We start from the raw sequence: 25,013 nt of genomic DNA, 5'->3' as shown, positions 1-25,013 counted from the left end.
GTCAGTGAGTAGCCTTCCCTCCTTCAGTGAAAATGTGCCTGGGGGCGCCTGGGTGGCATAGTTGGTTGAGCGTCCCACTCTTGGTTTCGGCTCAGGTCGTGATCTGGGGATCCTGAGATCAAGCCCCACATAGGGCTCCGCACTCAGCACAGAGTCTGCTTGGGACTCTCCCTCTCCTTCTGCCCCCTTCCCCCGCCCCAGCCTCAAATAAATAAATTAATTTTCTAAAAAAGTGCCTGGAAGCAGCCATTTGGTCAAGAGGAGGTAGGACTGGTCCTATGGGAGTGGGACGTCAGTTAGAGCTGCATCTCTACCCTTCAGATTCCATTCAGATATTCCAAAGAAAGTTACTGGCAGATAATAATCGGCTGGCTTTGTCAGGCACTTTATATGATGTTTGGGCTTACTAAACATCACTTGTATTATTTTTACATGTTGGGATAGTGACATTCATAGAACAATGTATTTGTTTCTAAATATTGAATACACTTTTAAGTGAAATGATAAACTAAGTGTATTTTGTATGACATTTTTGTCAGTTCACTTTACCTGTGATTTTGCCTTAGCCAGGACCCGCCTGCCCCTGAATTTGTGCCCTTGCTGCTCCAGCATTACCCATTGTTGGGGGGGTCAGTGTGCTATTTTCAGTCAGTCATTCAGCACTCTTTATTGAGTTTCCCCTTGCGTGGAAACCCACCCTAGGTGATCCATATAGAAAATATACCTTGGGTTCACTGTTCTTGCTGCTGGAGCCTGGATTGATGAGATCAAGCTTCAGACAAAGGCAGGTGACATGCTGCCGTGCTCGCCCACGTCCAGAAAGCTTGTTAAAGCATTTGAAAATAAGGCCGCATCCTGTTGCCACAGCTGTGTACCTAAAGAATAGAATTCCTTATTTGTAAAGGTTTTCACAAGCACAGCCCAAAACAGGGGAGCTGGTCTGTATTATAAGAGATCATCGCCCTCGGTGGGAAGGAGAAATTGAACGGTAAACAGAGCTGACAATGCTCCGAGACGCCAGTGTATAAGAAGTCTCTCATACATTTTCTAAATCCTTCCTCTTTTTAGTGGGAATCCATAAGATCCTGAACCAAAGTAGCAACATTGGTATAAACTAAGGTGATTCAACTAAATTGGGATCAAGAAAGATGAGAGTCATAGACTTTAGAATTTACCCTCGTACCGTTTTCAGCAGTGACAGGAATTGGTGATAGAAATTTTTCTGCGATCGACTGTCTCTACTAGGGCTTTAGGTGAAGTTACAAAGCTAACAGTTCCCCTAAACGTCTCCCTTCTGGGCCTCCTTCCTGCTTTTTCCTTCTTGTTACCCTGTCATCCCTTCCTACCCATTTGCCCATTGCTCTCATTCTGTTCTCAAGATGTCGTCAACCCCACCTTGGCCTGCTCCCTAGCAGGACGCATTTACATTTGATACAGAAGCTTGTTAATTCAGCACATGTGTGAAATTTGGTGGGGAGCATAGGGGAGTGAGAAGGTTCATTCTTCACTGCTGTCTGCTGCCAGCTGGCTCTCCACTATCCAGCCCCCTTTCCAATGGCTCTGGGGCCAGACACCTCTGCACTGTTCCCAGCGGCACAGGCAAGGAGCAACCGAGTCGGGATGTGGTATTGAAACTCTCCCTTGCCCACTTGATTGTGCTTCCTCCTTATTTACAGATGCCCAAGCCCACTCAGAAGGCCTCTTTCCTGTTCTTTATTAATCCACCCAGACATACTATGTTGGCTGCTACTCTTGCCTAAAATCTTTTATAGTGGCGTGTCTCACAAATATTTTATTTGCACTATGGTAAAACTGAGCACTGGTTGGACACTGAAGAAAACCAGTAAAAGGCAGATAAAGCATATCCAAGAATGCAGAAATTGTTAAAATGAGTACTAAAGATCTGGCTTTTTTGAATGCTAGATTATAGGGAGAGACATCACTAAAACAGTCTAATTTCACCGTATTCAAGGAGAGAGCTGTGTATCCTTATCTTTAATAGAAAAATGTCGTTTTGGAGAGCTCTGCTGGTGCACTGTTGGTTTTTCCTTTTGAGAATTAGGTCTGTGGTAGCAATATGTTCTGTTTTGACACAGCCATGTGTATATCTCCGAATTCTGTACTATTTTGTACATCTATGTTTCATCATTTCTTACAGTACAATATGTAAGAGAAATTTGGTGGGGAGCAAACTTACATACTTACAGTATTCTGTACGTGATAAACTGTCTTAAAGCTAGGTAATTTTCTGACTCCGAAGTACTGGCTGCCATCTTTTGGTAATCATATTCTAAATTTTTCTGAACTACCTTGGGGTGCTTAGATTCCTGGTGTCAATAAAAAATAATTAACAGAGAAATTCCTTCCCCTCACATGACGGAGCTTTGGAATTTATTTCTTATCTTCTTCAGAGCCATTTAATTACTAGCAAGAAAGATTATAATTCAAAAGAAGCTTGGCAGAATTTTGGGGGTTGTTTTTGGCTCTGGTCAATTTCATTAAAACCCTAAGTTTTTAAAAAAACTCACCATTTCTACTTGCTGTGCTTGGCTTTACTCTATATTGAAGCCTATAAAATCTAATACAGAGAACTAAAAACAATTTTTTTCCATTTTATCATGTTAAATGCTTTGTATTATGATGAAGTGCAGCATTTTGTCATTGTCAGTATTAATTAAAATAGATTAACATTTAATGGCTAAAAGAGTCAGTGTTGTTAGTCAAATGATTTAACACGATTGTTTCAGAAAAGTAGTGAAATTATATTAGCAGAGGATCGAATGGATAAAATTTATATGTAGGCATCCCCCTGTAATAAAAATTAAAGTGACTTAATCTGAATTTAACTTATAAATGTCACTTCAGCAAATTCTTGAGTGTGTGTGTGTGCGTGCAAATTTTAAGGGTAAATTTTTTTAATGAAATTTCTTGTTGAAAGACCTTTTAATATGTGTATGTGTGTACTATATGTATTTGTATATACATGATATGTATTATATAATGATTTTTATGTTTTATATAAATATATCTTTATATCAATATAGAATCTGTACATATAGATACAGATCTATGTCTGTAATGAGGCATATCTATTATCTATATATGCCCATGTATATCTTAAGTGGGTATGTCTTATATACATAGACATATATATATATCTTGTCAGCTTTACAACCAAAAGTGGTTGGGTTTTTTTGAGAGTCCGGGAGTCCTCCCGCTGACATGTAAACATGTAGGAAGATAGTACACTGTCTCCCCGTCATCGGGGAAGTTAACCTCGGTGCTTCTCTCTGAGCTGTAACCATTTGCTTGTCAGAGACATGAGTTTTATTATCCTCTTTATTAGCTGAATAAAGGCAGTTAGCTAAAACAAGTAGTTTCCTTAGTGGCCAGGTGGGTTCAGAGTGAACTTTGAAGGGTGCATAGCGAAAGGTGCTGTCAAGTCCTCTTACAGGGAATGGATTGCCTTTCATCTTGAGAAGACACGTATGCAATGGATCGTAGCTGCATGGCTGTATAAACCCCGTGGAATTTTATCTGTCTTCCTAAGATCTTTTTCACAGATTACCTATAATATTGTGCTGTGGATACACTTATTCAATAATCGAACTGCTTGCTTTCTTTTCCGCATTTTGTGGACTTTATTTCCCCAGCAGCATCCACACACATCACACAGTTAAGTTGTAAAGGGGACAAACACAAGCAAGATTTGATACATGCCCACATGGAGCTTATGTTCTAAAAAGGCAAGTAAATCTGTACTGCAAGGCAAAGTGAGTACAGCTGGGGAGAAACAGAGCCCAGAGCAGCAGGTAGAATGGTGCTTCCCCAGGGCCTGGGAGGCAGGGGGATGGAAGGTGTTAGTCAGGGGGTACACACTTTCAGTTATGAGCAGACTAAGTCCTGAGGATCCGATGTATATAGCCTGGTGACTATAGTTAACAGTACTGTGCTGAGTACTTGAAATTTGCTGAGAGTAGATCTTAAGCACTCTCATCACACACCAAACCAAAGGGTAACTGTGAGGTGATGGATGTGCTAATTAACTTGATCGCGGTGAATGTTTCACAATGTAAATATATTTCAAATCATCATGATGTGCACTTCAAGTATAGGCCATTCTGTCAATTATGTCTAAATAAAGCCGGGGGAAACGTTGGGAGCAAGGAGAGTGAAGCCGTAGAGGCAGAACAATGAGGAGGAAGTGAGGCTCCACGGAAGGGAAGCAGAAGCGACTCCAGAGCACAGAAGCCTTTGAATGCCATCCTCAGAGGAGCTTAACTTTCTCCCCTTCATCCATGGGCATCCAGGGATTCGTTTGTTTATTCATGCAGTCTCTCAGTGGAATTAGTAGCGTGAATAGGGCTGATCTTCAGGAAGGTGCATTTGGCACAAGGAGCAGGCTGGATTGGATTGGGTCTAGCCTGAAGAAGGGACCATTCTGCCCGCTGCCACCAGAGCCCAGGCAAGACGTCATGAGGGCTGGAAAGAGGATAGAGGCAGTAAAAGTGGAACGAAGAATGTTGGAGACATTTCCAAGCAGAAAATTGGCAGATCTTGGATGTTGATTTGATGGGAGTGGCGGGGAAAGAAGGAGCCAAGGAAGATTTCAACTCTTCGTGAGGAGCCTGGCTGGCGTGGTGTCATTAACAAAGAGGAAAAGGAACTGGTTTCAGAGACACCAGTGTGATTGGCCAGGAAAGTGGTCCACTGGGGCCACCAGGTGGGCAGTTAGAAACGTTGGTATAGAGCTCAGGAAAGAAACTGAGACTCCAAATGTAGGTTTGGGAGACATCTTCCTAGATGTTACAGTTGAAGCCATGGGCATAGATGAGACTGGAGAGAGAAAAAAGATCAGAGATTCACGTATACCACTTGGAAAATTCCTACACGTGTAGAGCAAAAGTAGAGCAAAAGGAAGGGGAGCAGTAACACAGGAGCAAAGGAACAAGCTGCAAGAGATAAGAAACCAGAAGAATGCAGTCGCCTTGAAACCAAAAGCAAAGAAGAAGTTTCCAGAAGAGTGTTCAGTTAGCTTTAGATGCTGGAGAGATTAAGGAAAATGAAGATGAACAGTTTACATGACTATTGTCCCATGTTTGAGACTAACCAGCTAACATCCAACAGTGTTATCATGTCTTATGCTTAACAACCATTATTTTTGTGCACTAAACTAACTTTAAGGTATGTAGTTCTTATTTGTTAAATAGACACAAGATGCATCAAAGGCAAGGTGGTTGTTTACTGGCAGCCAGACACACACAAACACACACTCATACACTCACAACACACGCCACTACATACACACCTCTGGGGTTCTGTGGCTGGACCATATTGTGATAGACAGCCAGTCCATAGTTCCGTGTGCTTTCTCCTCCCATCCAGGATTTCTGTAACCATCAGTACAATGAGGCATCCAGAAAAAGTCTGGTGAATAGGAGAATTCGAAAACTAAGTAGATTATATATAAAACTATGTGAAGGGTACATTTCAGCTGCCTGGTTGCTGAAGTTTTAAGAATTCCTACTCGGGCGCCTGGGTGGCTCAGTTGGTTAAGCGACTGCCTTCGGCTCAGGTCATGATCCTGGAGTCCCAGGATCGAGTCCCGCATCGGGCTCCCGGCTCAGCGGGGAGTCTGCTTCTCCCCCTCCCACTCCCCCCTCTTGTGCTCTCTCTCTCTCTCATTCTCTCTCTCAAATAAATAAATAAAATCTTAAAAAAAAAAAAGAATTCTTACTCCTATATGACAATAAAAGTTTATGAGGTAAAGAACGGTCAACTGTGCTGCTAGTGGGCCTTCAACTATTCTCACTTTGAGTATTTTTATTTTGTTTTGAAGTGTCTTATTCTGTTTGTGCTGCTATAACAAAAATGCCCCAGACCGGGTGGCCTAAGCAACATTTGTTTCTCATAGTTTTGGAGGCTGGGCAGTCCGAGATCAAGGTGCCAGCAGAGAGCTCTCTGGGGTTTCTTTGGTAAGAGCAGCTGTCCCATTCCTGCGATCCTACCTTCCCAAAGGTCCTACCTCCTAATACTTCACATTTGAGGTTAGGATTTCCACATGTAGATTTTAGGGAGGCACAGACCCGCAGTTCATAACATGCAATACTGCTGCATTTGGGGGGAGCTATTAATTGTCACCAGAAAATGTTTTGTTTTACTCTTTTATAAAAACTTGCTGTACATACTAAACTTAATATGGATTCAGGGTCAGTGATTCTCCTCGTCACCTCCCCCCCAGGCTATCTAGCTGGTTTTGTAATAAAAGTTAGGGGATGGGGAGGGTATGTGCTATGGTGAGCACTGTGAATTATGTAAGACTGATGAATCACAGACCTGTACCTCTGAAACAAATAATACATTATATGTTTGAAAAAAAAGAAGAAGAAGAAGATAGCAGGAAGGGAAAAATGAAGGCGGGGGGAATCGGAGGGGGAGACGAACCATGAGGGACTATGGACTCTGAGAAACAAACTGAGGGTTCTAGAGGGGAGGGGAGTGGGGGGATGGGTTAGCCTGGTGATGGGTATTAAGGAGGGCACGTTCTGCATGGAGCACTGGGTGTTATACTCAAACAATGAATCATGGAACACTACATCCAAAACTAATGATGTAATGTATGGTGATTAACATAACATAATAAAATAAAATTTAAAAAAAAAGTTAGGGGGAAGTTAACATTCACTTGGCATAACCTATTTTCCCAGTAAGCTACTAGAGTACATTTATTCAAGGAAGAGAGGTATAATTGTAGAGTCAATTTTGTTATTCTTATTCTACCATAATGCCTAAGAAACAATGCAGTACTGGGAAGCAAGATTAAAGTGAGTGATGAAAATAATAAATTCGTTTCTGGCTAGCTCTGGGTGAGAGCTACAAAGAGAGCTTTTTTAAGCTGCAGCAACGACTGGCTTTAAAAAAAAAAAAGATTCAGAAATGTATTAATCACCGACTTTATCAAAACTGTGCGAAAGGCTTAAAATAACAATAATAACTACTCCTTTCATGCCTGTGCTAAACGTAAGATGCACTTAAGGACTCTCAATTTTTTTTCACATCAGCATTCCTAACCACATTTATAGTTTGTTTTTCAGGGAGAAGTGCAATATATTTTGAATCAGATGACTCTCAGATAGATTATCTCTCTGATTTGGGTTTTTGTTTTTTTTGTTTTTTGTTTTTGTAGCTGCTAGGTGAACTGATCCTGGACCGACACAACTTTGCCATTATGACAAAGTACATCAGCAAGCCAGAGAACCTCAAACTGATGATGAACCTCCTTCGGGATAAAAGTCCCAACATTCAGTTTGAAGCTTTCCATGTCTTTAAGGTAAAGTGCAACAGAAGTAATATGGGCATTTGTTTTTCACTTTCCAATGGCAAACTCCCTGCTGTTTACTCTCCTTTATACTTGAGAGAAAATGAAATAGGCAGTCTTTCCGTTTTGCATGACTTGGATGAAATTTTAGAGGTATTTTAATGAATGCCCATTTGTTTCTAATCCCTATCTCTAAATATTTTCATTTTTTTCCACTGAGAAAATAGGTGGATACTGTTTCCCAAAAGTTACTACAATAATCAGCAATAGAGCCAAAATCCAAATCCCGACTGTCGGAATTTGAATGCTTTGCTTTCTGCCTTAAGTGTTTCTTTGAGCCTTAAATGAAGCACTGAAGAAATACTGGGGTACTGCTCACTTTTATTACTTGTTAGAAATATTTCTTAAATGCATTTTGCTATAAATGGAAACTAGCTCCCCATAACACTGGGCTCTTTCTCATATTTTTTTCTTTGATGTAAGAGTAACAAAATCGCCTCCTAGTAACTTTAGACAGTATATCTTTTTAAGCAGGGTAGGAGAAATCATCTGTAATCCCTACTTCTAACCAAACTGTTGTAAAGATTTTAGTAAATTTTATTTTCCCGTGCACATATTTGAAGGTTTTTTTCTGCAGCTGTATTCACATGGTACACAAAATTGATATCTTAATTTTATCACTTAATGCTTTGCCAGAAGTGAACACTAATTCATTGTTGTTATATATGGATTTTAGAGCCAGGAATTTTATTGGCATAGTTCATCATTGGGTTTGTTTACTCTAGTTTACTTAAACACTTCTCTGTTTTTTATATTTAGGTTATTTCCATTTTTTCCTACTGTGAGGAATGCTGCCATGAGCATTTTCTATATCCAGCTAGGTTTTTTTTTTTTTTTTCCCCATATTTAGGGTTATTTTCTTAGGAGAGATATCTGGAATAGAATTAAGAGTCAGGAGAGTTCCAAGCTTTTGGGGGGTCTTTTAATGTCTGTTGAGTGACTGAGTTTATAAATCTGTAAATGGGAGAGACATGGCAGTTTATAAGGTATGTAATTGTTGCCTTCAGAGGTTAATAAAAACAAAAAAATTTAGTGAATCTTTCAGCCACCAGGTCTTTATTGTCCAAAGAGCCACTAGAGCAATTCAAATACCAAACTAATTTATAAATTCCATTCAGTGATGTTCAAAATCCCAACAGGACTTCTCCTGGAACTTGACAAGCTGATTCTAAAATTTCTGTGGTAGAACAATGGCCTAAAATTAGCTGTGGCCACAAAACATAATTGGAAGTATTTAGTTAACTACATCAAAATTTAGAACTTCTGTTCGAAAAGATCGAATAAGCAAAGTGAAAAGACAGGATAGAATGTGATACATAAAACTGACAAATCATTTAGAGAAAGAATTCAATAGAAAAACGGGCAAAGGACACAAGTTGGTCATTTACAGATGAGGGAACCTGACTGGTCAATAAATAGGTGAACATTATCATCTTACTAGGTAACATTGGAAATGGCCATGAAATATCAATGAAGTATCATTTTACATTCTTCGTAATGGTAAAATGTTTAAGTCTGACAAATCAAACATTGGTAAGGTTGGAGGGCAATGGAAGCTGTCTATACACTGTAAGTTGATACAACCACTTTTGAAGAGCAATTTAGTGAAATAAAGAACTGAACGTACACATATCCTTCAATCATGAAATCTCATTTCTCAGCAATTTTTTTTTTTAAGTAGGCTCCACACCCAGCATGGAGCCCAATGCAGGGCTTGAACTCGTGCCCCTGAGATAAAGACCTGAGCTGAGGGGTGCCTGGGTGGTTTAGTCATTAAGCGTCTGTCTTCAGCTCAGGTCATGATCCCAGGGTCCTGGGATCCAGCCCCGCATCGGGCTCCCTGCTCAGCGGGAGGCCTGCTTCTCCCTCTTCCACTCCCCCTGCTTGTGTTCCCTCTCTCACTATGTCTCTCTCTGTCAAATAAATAAATAAAATCTTCAAAAAAAAAAAAAGACCTGAGCTGAGATCAAGAGTTGGACCCTTAACCGACTGAACCATCCAGGCGTGCCCTCAGTGTTTAGAGACACTCTTGTACATGTGCATAAGGAATCATGTACAAAAATGTTTATCACAACATTGTTAAGAATGGTGTAAAATGAGAAAAAAACACAGATGGGCATCAACAGGAGATGGGGAAAATAAATTGTTATATTCGTACAGTAGCATACAGTAATGGGTTAAAATTAATTGGGTTATCTAGATCAGTGTGGGTAAATCCCAAACATTGAGTGGAATAAACAAACGTTAAAAAGATGTTATTTATTTAAAGTTTGAAAACCTGCAAAACAGCACTATATATGGATTCAGACTTACACAGTTATAATCTAATAACCTGTATGGGGATGGTAAATACCAAATTCAAGATAGCAGTCACCTCAGCGGGAGGGGTAGGGAGGAGGATGGTGTCATGAAGAGGTGACCAACAGCCTCCAATTATATCTGTAGTGTTTTATTTTATTAAAAATCTGAAGGCAAGTATGGCAAAAGTTTTAGATTTTGGTAGAGCACATAGTGGGAATGAGTCTGATATGTTTTGTTGTACTCTGCTCTATGTCAGAATTGCTGTGGTACTGGAAGATGCCTACTCAGTAGAAATGATAGACCCTCTCAAGACCCCTCTGACCCAAGACATTGTAGAAGTCTGTGTGTCATGTCCTTCAGCTCCCATGGAATTCTAATATATCATCCTAGATGAGAACAAGCTTCATATAATTTTGTTCAAAAATGCAGTATTATGGAAGTATTCAGTGGGTGGCCAAATGGAAATAACCTACTTCTGTCCTCAGAATTTGGATCATCTAATCATTGGACAGAGTAGGTGCATTTAAAAATAGCTGACCACTTGTTTACTTGTATGTGTATGAACTTGGTCTATGCTGTACCCTAGCTGTGTTTCCACCACCAAAGTATGAACTGAATTGTTCACTTGCCAAATACAATATTTTGTTATTTAGAAAAAGTAACAGTTGAGTCCTAGAGGGTTTTTTTCACAGTTCTGTATTAATAGTTTTTTTCCCCAAAAAAAGCACCTTCCGTAAGGTGCAGAAAATGTGGAACACACTGCTAAAAATGTCTTTGCCAGATTATTTTCATTAGCTTGCTGGTAAATTCAAGGAACTGAATGAGATACCATTTCACGTTTTTTTCTGCTGTGGACAAGCAGGATGGTGTGGTGGGAAAATGTTGGATGGAAGCCAAGAGACCTGGGTCTTCTTTCTGGCTTAGTTGCCACCAGTGACTTTGGGCAAATCCATCTGGATCTGTTTCCTCACTTGTAAAATGCAAGAGTTACATTCAAGTCAGTAGTCTAGTTCTAAGATACTAGGTCCTGCAGACCTTTGTCTCTGTGATCCTGCCTTTCCCAGAGATGTGCCCGATATGAACGTAGGTATCAGCAATGAGCCAAGCTCCCTTTCCTTTCCCTGTTAACTTCCTTCATAACAAAGACCATGAGGCCACTTCCCACCAAACTGTGTCAGGAATGGGGTGGTCTGTGCCATTTGGCTCACCTCTTAGGAATGCTGGAACTCAGGCCTGGCCAGGGACAAAAATGTTCCCAAGTGGACTACTCCGCCACTCAGATCCTAGCAGTTGGCTGCTATAGCTATTTCCATGAAAACAAGAAGCTCCACCCTCACCCTGTCCAAAATACAACAGCCAGTTTGACAGTTCACCAAAAAAAATGATACAGAACAAGAAAAGTCCTAGTTGAGAATCATTTCCATGTGGTCTTACTGAAAAGAATGCAGAATTACAGATTAATTTGGTGAAAGCCTAACCATCAATTACCCACTTCCTTAAGGACCTGTTTTTTTAGCAGGCCAACCACTCCGGTCTCGACATACCAAATCTAAATTTACTGATGGAGAAAACAATTGAGCCAGGTAAATTTAGGAATCCGCTATGAGCTGACATAATATTAATAATTTTTCTAAAAATGTTAACCGTATAGCAAAAAAGTGTTTATAGCAACTTAATGTTTCATCAGCTACTCTAAATAGTGCAGAGTGCTCAATGGTATCGTGCCTTCATCTGAACTCATTTCTGCCCATTTGGCTTATTTCACCAAGTGGTAGAGGAGAACAAGTGAAAAGCTGTAATTAAGACTTAACCTCTTGTTTCTACTTTTTAAAATAATTTCTTTAAAAATTCATAAAATAGGGGCGCCTGGGTGACTCAGTTGGTTAAGCGACTGCCTTCAGCTCAGGTCATGATCCCAGAGTCCTGGGATCGAGTCCCGCATCAGGCTCCCTGCTCAGTGAGGAGCCTGCTTCTCCCTCTGACCCTCCCCCCTCTCATGTACTCTTTCTCTCTCTCATTCTCACTCTCTCAAAAATAAATAAATCTTAAAAAAAAAAAATTCATAAAATAATCAAGTCTATGTTTGTTTATAGAAAGGTTTGTAATGGGTTTTAGTGACCAACTTTATCAACATCACCAAAAAGTATATAAATATATGACTCATGACTCGGTTTGTTAATCCTGGTGCTGAATATTTATGATATTATTGCCTAGTTTTAAAAATTTAGGAAAATTAAGACTGTGAATACTATTAGAATAAGACATTTTTAAAAGTGGCTTTTCCATGTAATTTTGGAATAAATTTGTGGCTTCCTACATAATTTCCACAGTTGTGTGCAATTTGTAGATCCCAAAGACTTGGATTCCAAAATGCCAAAGCAGTTGTCAGAACAACAATGTCTATTATTATAGCCTTTAAGTGGTGATTGACTCCCTTAATGTAAGAAGAAGCTGTAAAAATTAAGAATGTATCCAGTGAAAAGCAGTTTACACAGACCTGTACCTTTGAAACAAATAATACATTATATGTTAAAAAAAAAAGAAGAAGAAGATAGTAGGAAGGGAAAAATGAAGGGGGGGAATTAGAGGGGAGACGAACCATGAGAGACTATGGACTCTGAGAAACAAACTGAGGGTTCTAGAGGGGAGGGGAGTGGGGGGATGGGTTAGCCTGGTGATGGGTATTAAGGAGGGCATGTACTGCATGGAGCACTGGGTGTTATACGCAAACAATGAATCATGGAACACTACATCCAAAACTAATGATGTAATGTATGGTGATTAACATAACATAATAAAATTAAATTTTAAAAAAAGGGGAAAAAGCAGTTTACAAACCACCATGTACAGAATGCAAGCCCAGTTTTGTATAAAATATATTTACATATAGCTATATGCAAGGAAAAAAAGGATATATACACCAAGTGTTCACGGTGGTTATTTTTAGGTGGAGGAATTATTTAAGAGATATTTTTCTTTCTTCTTTGTGTCTCTTTTTCTGTTTTCCTAGTTTTTCACATGTGTCACTTTCCTAATCAGGATGATTATAAGGATGGTGGCAGTGAGGAAGAGGATCTCAGGAGATGTTTAGAGCATCCTGAACCTCCAGCCTGCTCTCCTTCTCCATCCTCACTTCCTTCCCAGGGTTTTTGTTCTTCCTGCCCAGGTGGTAGGGCCCAGTCTGGTCCTGTTGTGGGCTCGTTGGTGCTCACAGACATCAGCCAGCTTGCGGAAGCAGGGATCAGGTCCTTCTTTCTTAAACAGGAAAAAAGTTACTGTCTCTGATCAGTACCAGCAAGAACTGTGTCAAAATATTCTAACCATTATATTGCTCAGGTCTGTGTTCATTTGAGAGGGTGAACCTTTAGAATGAAAAGACCTTATTTTACACTTCAGTGGAGTTACTTCCATGTAACTGTCATGGGAGTCCCAGTTTCAAATCCACGTACAAAGCATTCTAGGCTTACAGCATGCCTCCCAGACAGTAAGGGTAGCAAAGCAGAAAACGAGCCTTCCAATGCCTTGTCTAGTGCAAATCTCTCTTGACAGAATAGAATTTGAATGAAATGAATGAATGTGTGTGTAAGACATGCATTTTTTTAATCTTTCATAAAAAGCATTCAGGTTTAAAATAGAGAGCAAAGTATTCTCAGTTTTCTAAGTTAAAAATATTTGAGTTGTGGTCATGATATTTGCCTTTCTCTAACCATGCTTGAGAACGCCATAAATCACACTTCTGCAATATGTGTAAATTAAGGGATACAGCCAATAAGACCACACTGTAAAAAGAGAAGCCACAGGTAGTTCCATTTGTTTAACTTGTTGGGGAATGGTTTGAAAATAGCATTAAAAAAAAAAAAAAAAAACGGGTCCAGCAGAGACAGGACCAAGAAACTCCCTATACTGGACGTAATAGTCAGAAGATTTGGCTCAGCATACCTTGATTCAGAAGTGCGTTCCTAATGGCCCTGGTTCATCTCCAGCCTTCACTGGGGCCATCAGCCCCAGAGGGAACCCTGCTGGTGCATTGGCTGCTTCTGCTCAGTAGCTCCCTTTAGAGGTAGCAGAGTTCAGGAGCCATAGAGAATTGAAATAGGGAAAATTTCAAAACTGGAAAACAAATTTAACATTTTTTAGGTGTACAGTGTGTGGATTCAGTGTAGTTAATCCAGTGATGCCTGACTGCAAACTCTTCTACATTTCACATTTATTTTGGATTGAAATAGAGAAGCTTCGTTTGTCCAATATATATATATATATATATATATATATATTTTTTTTTTTTTTAGAAAGACAGACTGTTATGAGTTATTTATGGAGTTACCACAAAATTCCACACAATTTCCACCTAAAACTTCACAGCAGCTCCCTTGTAAACAAATGGTAACCACGGGAGCCACGAATTTGGCTTCAGCATATGATTTTCTGACATACTACTAATAGGTATGATATAAAGGTCAGGCATTCTAACAGTGTAAACCAGTCAGGGGTCCTTTTTAAAATATATGTAAGTGACAATTTTACTTTATTGTAGTAACCTAAACCTCACCATTCTAACCATTTTAAAGTGTACAGTTCAATGGCATTCAGCGTATTTACAGTGTTGCACGACTATTATCACTATCTAGTTCTGGAACATCTTCCTCACCCCAAAAGGAATCCCTGTACCCATTAGGCATTTTCCCATACCCCAGGCCCTTGGCATCTCCTAATCTGCTTTTGGTCTCCATGGATTTGCCTCTTCTGGATATTTCATATAAATAGAATTATACTGTATGGCCTTGTGAGTCTGCTTTCTTTCATTAATATGTTTTTAAGGCTCATCCATGTTGTAGTATGATCAATATTTCGTTCAGTTTTATGGCTGAATAGTATTCCATTGTATGGAATACAATTGTTCATCAGTTGATGGACTTTTGGCTATTGTGAACAGTGCTGCTAGGAACATTTGTGTACAAGTTCTTATTTGAACAGAGTTTTTCAATTCTTTTGATATATACTTCAGAATGGAATTTTCAGTCTTACGGTAATTAAATGTGTAACTTATTGAGGTACTGCCAAACTGTTTACCACAGAGGGTGCACCATTTTACATGCCCACCAGCATTGTACAGGGTTCAGTTTCTCCCCTTCCTTACCAACACGTGTTGTTTTCAGGGTTTTTTATTGGAGCCATTCTAGTGCGTGTGAAGTGATATTCCATTATGGTTTTGATTTGCATTTTCCTAATGACTAATGATGTTGAGCATTTTTTCACATGCTTATTGGCCATATATATGTCTTCTTTGGAGAAATGTCTGTCCAAGTCCTTTGCCCCTTTTAAAAAAACCTTGTTTTTTCGTTGTTGAATTGTAAGAGGTCTCTATATATTCTGGATACTAGATATTGATCATACATATGATTCACAAGTATTTTCTCCCATGCTGTGTGTTGTCTTTTCACTCTCTTGATAATGTCTTTTGATACACAAAAGTTTTACATTTTGATGTTCAGTTTATCTGTTTTTTCTTTTGTTGCTCATGCTTTTGGTGTCATAGCTAAGAAACCATCGCCAAATCCAAGGTCACGAATATAGATCCCTATATTTTCCTTTAAAAGTTTTATTAGCTCTTATATTAAGGTCTTTGATTGATTTTGAGTGAATTTTTGTTTACAGTGTGAGATAGGGGCCCAACTTCATTCTCTTGTCAAATACTTTTTCTGCTTCAATTGAAGTGATTATGTGGCTTTTCTTCATTGTATTAATGTGGTATATTAGTTGCCTAGAGCTGCCATAACAAAGTACCATAGACTGAATGACTTAAGACAACAGAAGTTTATTGTCTCACAGTTCTGGAGACTAGAAATCCACAGTCAAGGTGTCAGCAGGGGTGGGTCCTTTCGGAGAGGTTCACCCGAATAATCTGTCCTATGCTTGTCTCCTAGCTTCTGGTGATTGCCAGTGATCCTTGGCATTCCTTGGCTTATAGATGCATAACTGCAATATCTGTCATCATCTTTACATAGTATTTTCCTCTGTGGATCCCTATGTGTCTTTTTGTCCTAATTTTCTTCTTCTTATAAGGATACTAGTCATAGGATTAGGACCCACTCTAATCCAGTATGACCTCATCTGGATTTGATTATGTCTGTAATGTCACATTTATAAGTACTGAGGGTTAGGAATTAAACATTCATATTTTGAGGGGACACAGTTCAACCCCATGCATGTGGTGTATGACATTGATTTTATTATGTTGAACCTCCTTTATATTTCTAGCATAAATTCCACTTGTTGATGGCATATAATTGTTTTAATAGGATGCTAGACTCAGGTTGCTTGTATCTTATGGAGGATTTTTACATCTTTATTCATAAAGGATGTTGGTCTGTAGTTCTCTTGTCATGTCTTTGTCTGGCTTTGGCATCAGGGTAAGGCCAGCTTCATAGAGTGAATTAGGAAGTGTTCCCTTCTCTTTTATTTTTTGGGAAGAATTTGAAGTGGACTGGTGTTAATTCTTCTTTAAAAGTTTGTAGAATTTACCAGTGAAGTCATTTTCCTGGGCTTTTCTTTGTTGGGAGGTTTTTGATGACCAATTCAATCCCCTCATAGAAATTTTAAAAAATCATTAAGAGAATACTATGAATAATTATAGTGTAATCTAACCAATAAATCAGATAATGTAAATGAAATGAACAAACTACCAAACTGACTCAAGAAGAAATAGAAAAATCTGATTCATGGACGAGCTCGCCTGTCACACGATAAACCCAGGAATCTAATGTCACGTTCACTTCCTTTGAACCTCCACAGCCTTTCCTTCCCCTCTCATAGGGCCTTAACATCTTTGTGTATTCTTTTCTTTCTTCATGATTGCTGGGCTGGAGAAACCTTGAGGGCTCAACCTTATAGCCTCCACTTATTCCCATAACCGATCCTTGTCCATAGTGTGTTTAGAGGATGCACTGTTGGAAGTATGAGATGGGGCAGGGGGCCTGGTGGTAAAGCACTCAGCTCTTTGGAGGAGTGAGGTGCCCAGAATGTGAAGCCATAGTGCTGTATGGGAGTCACACACTTTTAGGGGTGTGTGTATTTCTCACGTCGTCATATATGTATCATCTAACTGGGAAGTGTGTCCATTGAGAAATATTACAGCAATCAGTATTATAGTTTTGAGTTATTGTGTCCTATTATGATAGTCATTGCTGTCTTTTATAGAACAGCTGAGTCACTAGCCTAGGATTGTAGTTTCAACAGGAGTGCACATAAGAATCTTTGTGGAACTTTATAAAAATACAGACTGCCAGACCTCTACCCCAGATCTGCTGAGCTGGAATCTCTGGGAGCTGGAGCCTGGGAAATTGTAAATTTTAAAGCTCCACATACATAAGGAAAGAATATCATTGATGACCTCCAGGGAGGGAAGATGAGAGGGGAACTCTTCACCTTTGTCTTTTTTGAATTTTGTAGCCAGATGAATATATTACCTGTTCAAAAACTAAATTATAAAAAACAAAAGCACACTCGAATACTACATGTTGTTTATGTTTATGTGCATATCTATGTCGTAGGAGGAAAAGGATAAAAACACGCTTGGGGATGGAAACACACTGCTCAAGGGGGTGGGGACAGATGGAAAGTGAGAGTTTGCATCTATTTGTAGTGTTTTATTCCTTTAAAAAGAGATTTGAAGTAAAATGGCAAAATCTGCTCAAGTTGTTGGTGGGTATATTGGTATCTGTTATGTTCTTTTCTGTTGGAAAGACTGTATAGTTAAGAACATACAAACATTTAAGACATTTAAAATCAAAACAAAGTAAAAACTGTTCCCAGGGACACCTGGGTGGCTCAGATGGTTAAGCGTCTGCCTTCGGCTCAGGTCATGATCTCAGGGTCCTGGGATCGAGTCCCACATCGGGCTCCCTGCTCCTTGGGAGCCTGCTTCTCCCTCTGCCGCTCTCTCTCTCTGTCTCTCATGAATAAATAAATAAAATCTTAAAAAAAAAAAAAAAAAAACTGTTCCCAGATAGCTCTGACGAGCTCCCGGCTAGCTCTCCAGAACACGGCTCTGGATGGGGAATTACAGATTTCCCTCAATTAGGGAAGCATAATGTGGGGCTTCTGCATTTTACCAACACGAGTAGCACAGGGACCCCAAGAAGGGTCTGTGTCATCCCTGGTGTGCGTTCCCTGTCTGACGTATTTGTTTCTTTACGTTTCAGGTGTTTGTGGCCAGTCCTCACAAAACGCAGCCTATTGTGGAGATTCTTCTAAAAAATCAACCCAAACTCATTGAGTTTCTGAGCAGCTTCCAAAAGGAAAGGACGGACGATGAGCAGTTCAGCGATGAGAAGAACTACCTGATCAAGCAGATCCGGGACTTGAAGAAAGCCGCCCCCTGACGGTCTCAGCCACCCTCCCACCACAGTCACCGTCTCATTTGTTCAGTTTGTACAGAAAGTGTCATTTCAGAAAGTCATTGTCCTTGGGAAGGCTTTGGAGGAGGTGCCCGGTTTTTCTCAATTCATTGTTCAGGGTAGACGGAATATAAACATTTGAATGAAAAATGATTAACCTAGAATAATGCATTCATTTGAATCAAGTCTGTGATAATTTATGTGAAATCAGAGCCACTGTACTAGACATGGATAAAAACAGTTTTAACCCTTGGTTGACCAAAGGCAGCAGGGCCGTGGGCTTGCAGACCCAAGCCCTGGGTCACCACAGGCCCCCCAAGCAGAAGCCCAAATGACAGGCGTCCCTGAGCCCTCAAGGTTAAGTTCTCCGAGGAGAACTGGGGGTCGGGGCGAGAGGTGCAAAACCATTCCATCTATCTGCACCTGGACATAACGGATTGCTCATGGCGCTGAAAGCTCTGGCAAAACAAGGCCCATCCATGTTTTCAGTCGTCACACGTCCTTGTTCCCGGCCCGTCTGTTTTGACCGTAACTAAGTTCCTAGGGAAGCACAACCCTCTCTCCACGCACCGTCCCGCGCACCGTCCCGCGCTCCCAGTGGCTCTCCTCCGCACCCCACTCCTGGCGCACCCCCTGCGGCCCGGGTAGCTGGGAACGGCTTGGCCAAAGTAGGACAGGTCAGCAGGGGTCACGGGGACAGAGGGGACCCGCGGGTATGACCTGCTCACTTGAGAACTTGGAACAGATGGTGAAGGACCACAGCTCTAGCAGTAAACACTGGTGTTTCGCTCTGACTCCTGAAGCGTCAGGGAATGATTGGAATATTTCATTCCTGTCATCATGGGAAAATTCTTTTGTGGTGAAAGTGTGTTTTAGGGTAGGAATCATTGCATTGGGATGCCTCGTATGTACAAAATCGTGGGTCCAGAGGGTTAGCCCGCTTTTATAAATAAGGGAACATTGCCATTGGAAGGGCAAATGATTAAATGTGTGAAAAACTTCTCAAAGGACTCAAAGTTATCTTTTCAGTTTATTTTCTAATTAGCTGCCACTCTAACTTCCCATCAAAGCTTTCAGCGAAAAGGTAGAAAAGCTACAAAAATGTGGTCTCAAGTATTCTTTTGCATTAAGGACTTAATTGTGTTCTTTAAAAAAAGGCATGAACCAAAAACAACAAAAAAGGTTATGGTTTGTTCTCAGACATCAAATGTATAAAATGAAATTTTAAAGTTATATTTATAAGCCATTAAGGGTGTAACGATTAATCTGTATTTTTTCAGAATTCTGTTTCCAAATCGTGAGTTGTGGCCTCTGTAAGGACCCTCACTTTATACAGTATTGTGTGCTGTGTTCTTCAACCAGGTATTTCTCCACCAGAGAGGGAAGGATGCCTCTCCAGGGGTCCTTCTCCAGGATCAGTCCCTCTGTAGATTTTGTATCTGAAGAAGTAGCTGACAGGCCTTCACCCCTCTCGGCAGGGGCCCAGCGTGGACTCCTGAGGCGGATGGAGTGGGCCCCGTGGGACCCCTTATAGCAGTTCTGGCCAATGCCAGTGTGGAGGGTCAGCCCACAGCCCACTGATGACCTTCATTCTTTACTCACTGAAGTCAGATTATTTTTAATAATGTTTCCTGACAGCCCAGAGTCTCTTAGAATTTGGCTTTTCTGGTTTTGCTTATTTGACTAGAAGACTGTAAATATTTAAAGAGAGAGAGAAAAGGCTCAATAACCATTGGACATTTATTTGGTTGCTAACACTGTTCCACAACATCCTAGGACACATGTTTCCATTTGGAAAGCAAGGCCTTGTTGTAATTCTTTTTTGATAAATAAAGCATTTTATTTCCTCTGGGCTTGAATTAGTTCTTTTTTTTAAAAAATATTTTATTTACTTATTTGACAGAGAGAGAACACAAGCAGGGGGAGTGGCAGGCAGAGGGAGAGAGAGATGCAGGCTCCCCACTGAACAGGGAGCCCAACAGGGGACTTGATCCCAGGACCCTGGGATCATGACCTGAGCTGAAGGCAGACGCTTAACCGTCTGAGCCACCCAGGCACTCCTTGAATAAATTCTTTGCTAGCAAGTCCTTATTCTAGTTCAGTACCTGTCAAACAGAGAACGGGAGCCTAAAAGGCAATAAATGAAGTAGTTGGGGTTTTGTGTGATACAAATTTGTAAATTATTAACAGGAAAGGGGGAGAGCCAGACGCTCACAGTAAAAATATGTTTGCACAAAATTCACTGTAAATATTGTGAGTCGAAATTTGAGAAGGTCCTATTTAATAAGCTATTTCAAAACACACATTTAAATAAAGACTGAATAAAAGGTGCCACACACTCCGTGGTCAGTTTCGTTCCTCTGCCATGTAGCTGGTCCGTGCTCCTGTCCCCACTCCAAACAGGGAGCGCCCCGGGGGGGCGGGGAGGGGGGCTGGCCTCTGGGGGGTGCTAGGGGCCCCCCAGAGGCCCCATACCATCTTCCCCCGGCACTTGGCTAACTCCACGCCCTGGTTGCTGTCCCCTCATCCAAGTGAGGCTGTCACTGCTGGAGCCCCGCCTGCCTGGCACCCAATACACACATCAAAGTCAGAGGCACTCCCATTTTATATTTGAGGAAACTGAGGCTCTGAGCAGTTTAACTCACCCAGACAGCATGGACTACACCTGGGATACAAACCCAGGGTGGCCTGAGGCCCAACTCTGCTCCTCCTCCCTCGTCCATCCTCAGGACTGGGAAAGAGGGAAGGTCCAGGGTGTCAGGAAGTACTCTGTGCCCGTCCCCACTGCGGCCCAGGAGGCTCCTGCGGGGTCAGTCCCAGAGTGAGCCGGCAGGCATTGAGATCATGATGTTCTTGGATGAGGCTCTTGGCTAAAGCCAGGCATCTGCCCAAATGTTAGTATCACCCCTGGAGAAAAGGCCGAGGGGCACACGGCCCTTGGGCAACCTTTCTCAACTGCCAGCCTCCATGGGTTCTCATCTTGGCGGCTCTCGGGCAGCATATACACTGGGGAAGAGCGGGTGAGCTTTTGGAAAGCCTCTGTGACTGGCCACACTGGTTTGTGTCATACAAAGCTGCCTGGAGCCATAGTGCAGTCTGGAAATTACACAAGACCTGGAAGAGATTGCAATAATGTAATAGAAAATGAAATTGGAAAGTTGCTACAGTTTTTTAACATGAAAAGATAAATGTTTCAAAGTAGATTCACAGATCTTTCTAGTCTACTTATATTAAAGGAAATTAAGATTTTATATCTTTTACCTTTTTTGCTTGTTTGTTTTCTCCAAAACATTACGTTATGTTTGGCATGAAATAGCCAACTTTTTGTTCATGTTCTTTCAGGAAGATTTTGGATACCATAGTGAGGCCTGCAGTTGAACAAAGGTCTGAAACCTATAAAGCTAGATTGTGGTCTTCCTAAGAAGATTGAAAAGATTGAAGAGGGATGTGAACAAGGACCTAGTTTTGTTTTGGGAATATGGAAAGTGCTTATATGTCACTACCATAATGAAGCAAAGGAAAACAGCATGATCAGCCTGGCTGCCACTAGGCCTCCATGTCCACTTCATGGAGGAGAACACTGAATTACAGAAAGGGTAAGGAACTTGCTCCAGATCAGCCAGCCAGCCGCAAAGCCAGGATTTAGGGAGAGGTCTGACTCCAAAGACTGTATCTTTGGAAACCAGGATGCATACCCAGGCAGCCTCCCTCCCGGCATACCTGCTCTTCAGCTTTCCACCCCAGAATGGGCAGACCCTTCCCTCATCATGGCCTCCAAAGAAAAGCGAGAATCCTGAATTCCAGGCTCAAGGATAACTCAGTGGAAAGACTTCAAAAGCTACATTCATTGAAGGAGGTCAAATTTGTTCCTCTTGGTTGTCTCATGTTTGGAAGATCAAATTAGACCTATAGGATAGGGAACTCAAGCTTGAATTTCTCCGCCATTTTGAGCAATCCCTTGACTCTACACCAGTATTCATTTCAGACTGTAATACTGCACCTGCTTTTGTTTTCTTGGCTAGCTTTTTCAGTTGGACATAACGTTGGCTTAGATTTCCTGATAGGAGTGGTTGCTGCCCAGCCAGCCATTCTTCCATCTCACATTCGTCCGTGGCCCAGCGCCACAGGGCCCCCACGAGGCAGCAGTCTGATGGCCGCACATCTGATTCCTGTCAGGATCTCCTAGTCCCTCCCAAGGAGGGGGGTGTATGACGGCCAACATTGTAAAACAAAGTCACAAAGCCACATAAAAATTCACAACCCCGTTACCATCAATTAATATTGATTGTAGATTAATCACTGCACTGTGAGCCATCTATGTTACTTTAAAAAACTGTGATCATGGGGGATCTTTCAGGGAACATGCTGTAATACACATTAATCTGTCCTTTAGGGAAGGTTGGAAAACATGAGTCCCCTCAATTTTAGTTCCGAAATTGAAAGCCCAAAGCAAGGACGCCTGGTGGCTCAGTCGTGAAGCGTCTGCCTTTGGCTCTGGTCATGATCCCAGAGTCCAGGGATCGAGTCCTGCATCGGGCTCCCTGCTTCGTGGGGAATTTGTTTCTCCCTCAGCCTGCTGCTCCCCCTGTTTGTGCTCTGTCTCTCTCTCTGACAAAATCTTTAAAAAAATAAATAAATAAATAAAGCCCAAAGCAACTAAAATATTTATTCAATCACTTGTTTACTCCTTTAACCCAACATCCATTGAACTAACTCTCCATACCTTTAGGGGTCGATCAGGGAAGGACCACAGAGTGACACACCCAGATTGCCAGAGGGATACGACCTTGCACACTGTCCCTGAGTCAGCAGGGAAGGGAAAGCAGACAAAGCGGGAGCCCAGGAGGAAACGGTGGAATCCTCCATCTTCCACAAGGCGGCTGACCTCAGGACAGGCGTGCACAGTTCACGGTGGAGCCCTCCAGGCTGAACCCAGACACTTAGAAGTGAAGAGGGCGGTGCAGGGGGATGGCCCCCACTCCCCACAGCAAGGTGAGCTGCAACAGCCCCTGTGCTGACCTTCCTGGTGTAAACGTGGCTGCCACTTCGCTGCCCCTCGCAACTCTGACCACTTTCCCTTGAGAACAACTCAAATTCACTAGTCCTGGAAACATGTTTCGGCTTCACTAATCCACACATTGCAAAGCCACCACTGGGGGAACTGTTTCCACATCCTCTTACTGTCCTTTCTCTCTCAAAGACCTCTATTTTTCCCTCTTAAATGACAGGAGAGGTTTGCACACAGTGGAACTACACAGGGTTGGGATGGCCACCCCTCGACTTAAGTCCAGCTCCACTACTAGCTGTTTGATTCTGAGAATCACTGAGCTTCAGCTTCCTGCCCAGAAAGTGAGGCAAAGAGAAGACCAGCCTCACAGGGTGGCTCTGGAAGTGAGGCACTCCCGGACGCGACGGGCCCCTCGGGAGGTGCACCCCTGTTGGCTCCCTCCGCCACCCCCAGGCGCCCCCTGCCGGCGGGAGAGGGAATTCGCTGTAGGCCATCCAGGCCGAAGGAGGCCCAGGGGCTCGTCGGAGCTTGGCGTGCTGAGAGGTGCGGGCCTCGTGCCTCAGTGTGTGGACACGCGGAGGGGGCCGGGAGGGGAGTTTTGAAAGCCATCCTGAGGGCTTAATACCATCCTCAAGGCAGCTACTGCTGACTTAGCGCCTGCTTTGGCCCGGCCCTGCTCTAGGTGCTACGTGAGTACTAAACTCAGTCCTCAGAAGCCGGGTAGGAGGCGTGTGCTCATTATCCTGATTTTGCAGATGCAGAAACAGAGACACAAGAGAGTCACTTGCCCAAGATCGTACCACAAGCACACGGCCGAGCTGGATTCAAACCCAGAACCTAGAGCGCGGAGCTGCAGAACTTGTGAGGCATTCAGGACTTAATATTGACCACTCCTAGTGCTGCACCATTTCTAGAAGATAAGGATGAGGAAGAGGGTGCCTCACAGGCTCGTGGCTGCGGCGATGTGCCCAACTGAGGGGCAGAGTTGCATGAAAGATGGTGAGGGCCGCTCTGGATGGTCTCGTGTGGAGATGTCCGGGCAGCAGGTGAACAAATGCGTCTGGAGCTCAAGAAAGGTACTGAGTAAGGGACAGGTGGGGCTAGGTAGGGAGAGAGAGATAGGGGGCTACGTACGTGATCAGGCTCACAGAAATCCCCCAAATGCAGAGGTGTAAGGGAACCAGAGACGAGGGAACAAACCAGACCACCCTGCCCCAGGCGTCAGAAGGGGGGTCTTGTTTCATGACAGTCACCTGTGACCAACAAAGAATAACCAGACCCCAAAGAAGAAAGAAGCCATTAAAGATGTTATCACCAGTCCTTACTCAAACCAAGACGTCACAAGAATGTTAAGGCCACAAGCTCCCTGGTCAGCTCTAAATAAAAGACTTGTCAGTGGAGGCCCACGTTGGCTGTCAGGACCCCTCTCGCTCCTGAGAGCTTTTTCTGTATCCTTGCTTCATAAAACTCCATCACTTTCCTCACTCCCCTTTGTCCGTGTGAGACAAGAACCTCGCTCTCCCGCCTCCATATGTGGGCCAGTCAACTCTGATCTGGGGGGTCCCGAAGTCTGAGTGAGGAGGAAGCCATCCACTCCTTGCTGTAGTTCGGGCCTCAGAAGGCACCCAGTCCTTCGCCCAGTTGTCGTGTGTGTTCTTACGTTCTGTCTCCTACTTGACGGCTTTCTCCTCCTGGCAGAGGCTCAGGGGGAAACCACCACGTTCCTCCCCGGCAGCCTCCTCCTTCTGTTCAGTGAGGGGGGAGGGCTGCTGGGGCTGCACCACGGCCCCTGGTCCTTCCTCCCGGATGGCCTCATGGATGGCCTCACGTTCTTTCTAGCCGTCTGCCAGACCCACACACCCTCCGAGTCTGTCTCATGCAGTAAGCTCCGCTGGCCAGAGCTGGTCGCTAAGAGGCGTGGTATTCCCGG

General features: G+C 42.4%; 1 protein-coding gene across 12 annotated transcripts in view; it reads left to right on the top strand.

Moving 5' to 3' along the window:
- Positions 1-19,924, top strand: part of CAB39L (calcium binding protein 39 like) — a 111,537-nt gene extending 91,613 nt beyond the window's left edge. For all 12 annotated transcript variants that reach the window (XM_045869416.3, XM_064586116.1, XM_064586119.1 and 9 more), the window contains 2 exons: positions 7,187-7,330; positions 17,881-19,924. In XM_045869416.3, the coding sequence (XP_045725372.1) occupies positions 7,187-7,330; positions 17,881-18,060 (324 nt within the window). In that variant the 3' untranslated portion in view covers positions 18,061-19,924. The remainder of the gene's footprint in view (positions 1-7,186; positions 7,331-17,880) is intronic.
- Positions 19,925-25,013: the final 5,089 nt, after the last annotated feature.

Source organism: Mirounga angustirostris, unplaced genomic scaffold (genome assembly GCF_029215605.1).
Source record: "Mirounga angustirostris isolate CCGP_5_RB_7025 unplaced genomic scaffold, mMirAng1.0.hap1 SCAF_3, whole genome shotgun sequence".
Taxonomy (NCBI): Eukaryota; Metazoa; Chordata; class Mammalia; order Carnivora; family Phocidae; genus Mirounga; species Mirounga angustirostris.
The sequence above is the reverse complement of the archived record's forward strand: the minus strand, read 5'-3'. Positions and strand labels throughout refer to the sequence as shown.